Here is a 6,402-nt window from a genome sequence, read left to right on the forward strand (position 1 = left end):
TCAATCATCCTCTCCCACTTCCCTAACCTCTCGCTATCCTAACACTTTGCAATTCTTCAAGCCTCCTTACCGGAGCATCACTTGGTCTCCTTTTTATGTAGCCAAACCATCTTAAGTGATTCTCCACCCCTACTTTTTGGAAAATTTGCAAATTACAGCCATTTAAAGTTCGTATTTTGCAAATTGCAGCCATTTAAAAAAAATTGCAAATTGTATGGGATGAAGTGTGAAATGGGCCGACATCTTAATAAATATGGATATGAACCCAACTTATCTATTGAATAGGCTGATATGTTCCATAAAGTAGACATATCGGCCTGTCGGTACTCGGCACGTGGCAGCAATAGCTTGACACTTGGCAAAAAAAGCTTTGCATGCTTCATAACCACCCGTCATGAGGTTCATTATAAATAGTAGGTTAAGCTCTATTAATGGTAAGCATTTATTACCCTCTCTCTCTCTCTACTTTCTCTCTCTTACTTATCTTCTCTTTCTTAAACACATTCTAACTTTATCATCGGAGTGGTTATCCCCAGATCACCCCGGGGTTAGCTAACTTCTGTCCATTGTGTAGGTTCTCAGCTTGTCGATAGGAGTATCAGGATCTCGGACTCTCAGGTAATCGGATCCAGACAGAAACAGTTTGGTGCTAGAAGGAGGGGCAGTGATCACTTCTATCGCCTAAGAACCTCACATATAAAAATAGTAATAATTATGGCTGGAAATAATGGAACATTTGTGGTTAGTAGAGTAATAAATCAATCGGTGACAATGAAACTTGAGATTCAAATAGAAGATGAAACCCATACCTTGGAAGATAATCTATACCATATGCCGTCAACTTTGCCAAGACAGCCGAAGACAGTAGTAGACCCTATGGCTGAGTTCACCCCAGAAGATTTGGAGATAGCAGCCAGGGTGATGAGTGCAATGAGTAGAAAAAGGAAGGAGGCCGAAATGACTCAAGCTGGAAGAGGGGCGCCGTTAATAAATCAGGGTGAGTAACACAATCAAGCAACAAACTCACCAAGGCGTCGCCGAAATGAGTCACCGGTAAGAACACATACCACGTCACGACAGACAGAAGATCAATCCTCAAGTCACACCGTCAGCACAAGAACTCAGCAGTAGAGAAGTTCTCAGGATGAGGGGCAAGCAATGCGAACTGTGGTTCAGTTAAGAGCATCACCGTTTGCACAGAGCATCTTGGATCAACTAATGGAAAAAATCAAGATGCCGACCTGTAGGTATGATGGAAGGGGGGACCCGAGCAGACTCATAACGTCCTATGAGGGGCATATGATGTTGTATACCAATTCGGATGCTGTTTGGTGTAAAGTTTTTCCGACTATTTTAACTGGGGCTGCAGCAGATTGGTTCAATAATCTGGAAAATGGAACGATAGACAGCTTTGAGAAGTTGACCGAGATGTTTGTGGGGCAGTATGTTAACAAAAGTGTGCGGCAAAGAACTTCAGGAGAGTTGATGGCGGTGGAGCAAAGGCCGGATGAATCCTTAAGAGATTTTATCAGACGATTCAATAATGAAGCAAATACAATTCCAAAGTTGCAGCAAGAGATAGCTGTTATGGCTTTGATGAACGGTCTAAATGACTCCGACTTTAAGCGTTACCTCACAAGAAAAAATTTGCCGACATTGGCAGCCGCTTTTAACAAAGCTCATGATTACATTAAGAGTGAAGAGTTGATGAAGACAAGTAATAAGAATGTGACTGCCGGTAAGGGGCAGTATCAGCTTGAGGGTGCAGCCTCCGGAATTGGAAGGCCGAGAACTTCGACCCTGGGTAAAGGGGGGGGGGGGGGAAATCGGCAAGAGGTTAGGGCTGCAAAGCCACCAATACGGCACAGTTGGTATACACCTTTAAATACACCTAGAGCAGCAATTTATTCGGTGAATCAGAATAGAGAAGGATGGACAAGGCCAATTCCGATGAAGGCAAGGTCGAGAGATGTCAAGAAGTATTGTATGTTTCATAGAGATGTGGGTCATTATACTGAGGAGTGTACGCAGTTGAAAGATAATATTGAAGAGTTGATAAGGAAAGGGCACTTGACTCAGTACCGGCTGAATGTAGGAGGAAGTCAGCCACCATCTCGGCAGATTGAAAGGCAACAATTAGAAGCAAGACCGGAAAGACCACAAGGTGGAGTAGTTCGACAAGGGGACAGAGGAATGCCACTGTTATCAACAGGAAGAGTAGATGTGATAACGAGAGGGCCAGTGCATGGAGGAACAATCAATGGAGCTAAAAAGCACTTGTTTGAACATTGTCATTTGGTGTATGCCTTAGATGTTGACAATCGTCCTCGGCCAGCTTCAATTCCTGACGTGGTGTTTACAGAAGAGGATGCCAGGGGAATTGTTTTCCCACATGATGGTCCGTTAGTTCTGATAACAAAGATACACGGGGCCGATATCAAGAGGGTTCTGGTTGATGGGGGCAGCTCGGCGAATGTTCTGTTTATGAAGGCTTTCAATGAAATGAAAATAGGAAGGAAATATCTGACACCGGTGTCTTATCCGGTTATTGGGTTCAATGGGTCAACAGTGAGGCCGAAAGGAAGTATAGTGCTACCAGTCAGACTGGGTGATGGGCCGAAAGCGAGAGATGTGATGGCAGAGTTCCTGGTGGTTGATGTGCCGTCGGCTTACAACGCAATTATCGGTTGACCGATAGTCCATGATGTGCAGGTAGTAGTGTCAACTTATCATCTCACGATAGCTTATGTGTCGAATTTGGGAGCTGTTGAAAAGGTCCATGGAGGCCAGGTAATGGCAAAGTCTTGTTATGTAACAACTTTGAAGAATCCGGTTGGGAATGGTCCGATACCGAATAATCCAACAAAAGAAAAAGAGCCAATGGCGCAGGATTTGGCTATGAGAAACTTTGATGCAAGGCCAGAAGAGATCCCGAGGCCGTCACTGGGTGGAGAAACTGTGCAGGTTGAGTTGCAACCAGGTGATTCGAGTAGGATGGTTAAAATTGGGGCAGACATGGATGTGGATATGAGATGTCATTTGATAAGTCTGTTGCATGAGAATGCAAATGTTTTTGAGTTTTCGGCGAGTGAAATGCCGGGAATACATCCAGAGGTGATGGAGCATAAGTTGAATGTGGATAGAACGTTTAGACCGATAAGGCAAAAAAAGCGTAACTTCTCAACTGAAAAAATAGAAGCCATACAAGCTGAGGTTAATAAGCTCTTAGCGGCGGGGTTTATTGTACCTTGCACATATCCAGAATGGTTAGCGGATGTTGTAAAGGTAAGAAAGCCAACAGGAAAGTGACGAATGTGTGTAGACTTCACCGATTTGAACAAAGCCTGCCCCAAAGATTGTTATCCATTGCCCCGGATACACAGGTTGGTGGACTCTACTTCTGGCCATGCTATGCTCAGTTTCTTGGATGCGTTCTCGGGATATCATCAAGTCAGTCTTCATAAGGCAGACAGGGCAAAAACGGCCTTTATAACAGATGCTGGTGTGTATTGTTATAAGGCGATGCCGTTTGGGTTGAAGAATGCAGGGGCAACATACCAAAAGTTAGTAGATAAGATCTTCGAAAAGCAAAAGGGGCGAAATGTAGAGGTATATGTGGATGATACGATTGTGAAGAGTAAGGAAAGAGAGGATCACATAGCAGATTTAAGGGAAACATTCGAGACGTTACGAAGATATCAGATGAAGTTAAACCCGGAGAAGTGTGAGTTTGGAGTTCGGTCAGGGAAGTTTTTAGGCTTCATGGTCAGTGAACGGGGAATAGATGCAAATCCTGATAAGGTGAATGCGGTATTGGAGATAAACAACCGAAAATTATTCGAGATATTCAAAGGTTGACCGGCAGAATGGCAGGATTAACTAGGTTTATCAGCAAGTGAGCTGATAAGGCTTTACCGTTTTTTATGGTTTTAAGGAAGAATAAAACGTTTGAATGGGGAAAGGAACAAAGTGATGCACTGGAAGTGGTGAGAAACTACCTGAGATCTCTTCCTACGGTAGCAAGACCGGAAAGGGGAGAATTGTTACAACTTTACATCTCGGCTTCGCCAAAAACAACTGCAGCAGTGTTGTTAGTGGAAAGGAAGAAACAACAGATGCCGATATACTTTGTTAGTCATGTGTTGAATGCGGCTGAGCGCAGGTATCCAGTGATAGAAAAAATGGCGTTGGCAGTGGTGATGGCAGCAAGAGAGTTGAGGCCGTATTTTGATGCTCACCCTATAGATGTTCTAACGAGTCATCCACCGGAAAAATCGTTGCATAAGATGGATACATCGGGCCGATTATTAACATGGGCAGTTGAGTTGTCGGAGTATGAGATACATTATAAGCCCAGAACATCAATCAAGGCTCAGGCCCTGTCGGATTTTATTGTCGAAACCTCATAGAGTGATGAAGAGGAAGAGATGGGAACTTGGCAGGTATCAGTGGACGGTTCCGCAACGTCAACAGGATCAAGGGCAGGAATTGTGATAACGGCTCCTGATGGCAAAATTTTTGAGTATGCAATGAAGTTTAAGTTCAAGGCCACCAACAATGAAGCTGAGTATGAAGCCACAATAGCCGGAGTTCAGTTGTCAATAGCAGTGGAGGCAAAACGGCTGGTTCTAACAACTGATTCTCAGTTAGTGTCCAGTCAGTATACCGGAGAATATGAAACACGAGAACCAACAATGATACGATATCTTGAAAAGATGAAGCAGTTAACGACACAGTTGCAGTATTTTGAAATCAGATTGGTACCGAGAGTACATAATGCACAGGCCGATGCATTGGCAAGATTGGCCAGTTCAAGCTTTAATGACTTGGAAAGAACAGTCATGGTGGAGATCTTGAGGCAAAAGAGTATAGATGAAGAATCAGAGAAGGTGCTGTGTATCAGTAACGGCACCCAGTGGTTTGATGGAATGTTAGCATATCTCCTATATGGAGCGTTGCCACTTGGTAAGGGGGAGCCTAAGAAGTTGCGAAAAGATAGTGTGTGGTTCATTTTGCATCAGGGTCAGTTATATAAAAGAGGATTTTCATTACCATTACAAAGATGCATAACGGATTTTGAGTCAGCCAGATTGATTGAAGAAATACATGAGGGCGCTTGTGGCAATCATCTCGGCACAAGAGCTCTATCACGAGAAGCAATGAGAAGGGGATATTACTGGCCGACTATGAATGAGGATGCAATCAAATATGTGAAAAAATGCGAGAAATGCCAGAAGTTTGCACCTGCGATCAATTTGCCACCAAACGATTTAACGCCGATACTTAATCCGGTCCCTTTTGCTCAATGGGGGATGGATATGGTAGGGCCGTTTCCTTCAGCGACGGGAGGAAGAAAATTTCTCGTAGTAGGGGTGGATTACTTTACAAAGTGGATAGAGGCAGAGCCGGTAGCAAAGACAACAGCGTCAGAAGTGAAAAAGTTTATCTGGAAAAGTATTTTCACCAGATTTGGGTTGCCGATGGCAATGGTTTTTTACCATGGGTCACAGTTTGATTGTAAGTCGGTCAAAGATCTTTTGGCAATGTATAAAGTAAAATTCGCATATGCAGTAGTATGCTATCCGCAGTCAAACGGCTAGGCAGAGGCAGCAAATAAACAAATCATAGCGGCAATTAAAAAGAAAATTGAAGATGCGAAGGGTTTATGGGCTGATTTGATACCAGAAATTCTTTGGGCAAACAGAACAACGGTTAGAGAAGCAACAGGGGAATCACCCTTCACATTGGTGTTTGGTACAGAGGCAGTGGTGCCAGCAGAGGTAGGGTTGCTGACATTCAGAATTTAGCATTACTGTGAAGATCAAAATGATTTGTTGTTACGACAACAGCTAGATTTCCTGCCAGAAGTATGGGAGAAAGCAGCAGTTAAATCAGCTGCCTACAAGGATAGAATGTCAAGAGCTTATAACAGACAGGTTGCTTATCCCCCTTTATGTAAAGGGGATCTGGTTTTGCGAAGAACGACAACAACAGGAAAGGGGAATGAAGACACAAAGTTGACAGCGAACTGGGAAGGGCCATATCAGATTAAAGATATGGTAATGCAAGGGTCTTACTACTTGGAAACAATGGATGGAAAGCCATTGAAAAATGTATGGAATACGGTGGTGTTGAAAAAATGCTATATGTAACTTAAGTAATGTAAAATCCTGTTGTAAACGATGAAGCTGATATCAGTACAAGCAATGTCAGTGATAAATATAAGAAAGTTGCCAAAAAATTTGTTGGAAGTAGGCATCCTCCACTTAACAGACCACCGTTAAGTGGGATGGACAGCTCAAAACCGCTTCCATGAAGTTAATGCACTAACAACCTGATCAGTTGTAATCATTAACTCGCGAGGTTGCTGGTTCAAAATATAATACCCGCAAAATCAATTCG

General features: G+C 43.3%; 2 protein-coding genes across 2 annotated transcripts; both read left to right on the plus strand.

Annotated features, from left to right (window-relative positions):
- Window positions 1-1,158: 1,158 nt before the first annotated feature.
- Window positions 1,159-2,691, plus strand: LOC145578123 (uncharacterized). Its single transcript, XM_081635509.1, has one exon. It carries the CDS (start codon window positions 1,159-1,161, stop codon window positions 2,689-2,691), a length of 1,533 nt encoding a protein of 510 aa, XP_081491635.1.
- A 1,736-nt stretch (window positions 2,692-4,427) lies between these two features.
- LOC145578125 (uncharacterized) lies at window positions 4,428-6,152 on the plus strand. Its single transcript, XM_081635510.1, has 3 exons — window positions 4,428-5,545; window positions 5,705-5,780; window positions 5,850-6,152. Exons 1-3 carry the CDS (start codon window positions 4,428-4,430, stop codon window positions 6,150-6,152), a joined length of 1,497 nt encoding a protein of 498 aa, XP_081491636.1.
- The last annotated feature ends 250 nt before the right edge of the window (window positions 6,153-6,402 follow it).

The sequence above is a fragment of the Chenopodium album genome, chromosome 14, assembly GCF_948465745.1.
Source record: "Chenopodium album chromosome 14, dcCheAlbu1.1, whole genome shotgun sequence".
Classification (NCBI taxonomy): Eukaryota; Viridiplantae; Streptophyta; class Magnoliopsida; order Caryophyllales; family Amaranthaceae; genus Chenopodium; species Chenopodium album.

Bases quoted from the DNA above. Each gene is read 5' to 3' on its own strand.
- LOC145578123 (XM_081635509.1), top strand. From the start codon at position 1,159: ATGCGAACTGTGGTTCAGTTAAGAGCATCACCGTTTGCACAGAGCATC.
- LOC145578125 (XM_081635510.1), top strand. From the start codon at position 4,428: ATGGGAACTTGGCAGGTATCAGTGGACGGTTCCGCAACGTCAACAGGA. The intron at 5,546-5,704 runs GTATAAAGTAAA...TTGGGCAAACAG, and splicing joins GTCAAAGATCTTTTGGCAAT to AACAACGGTTAGAGAAGCAA. The intron at 5,781-5,849 runs GTAGGGTTGCTG...TTACGACAACAG, and splicing joins AGGCAGTGGTGCCAGCAGAG to CTAGATTTCCTGCCAGAAGT.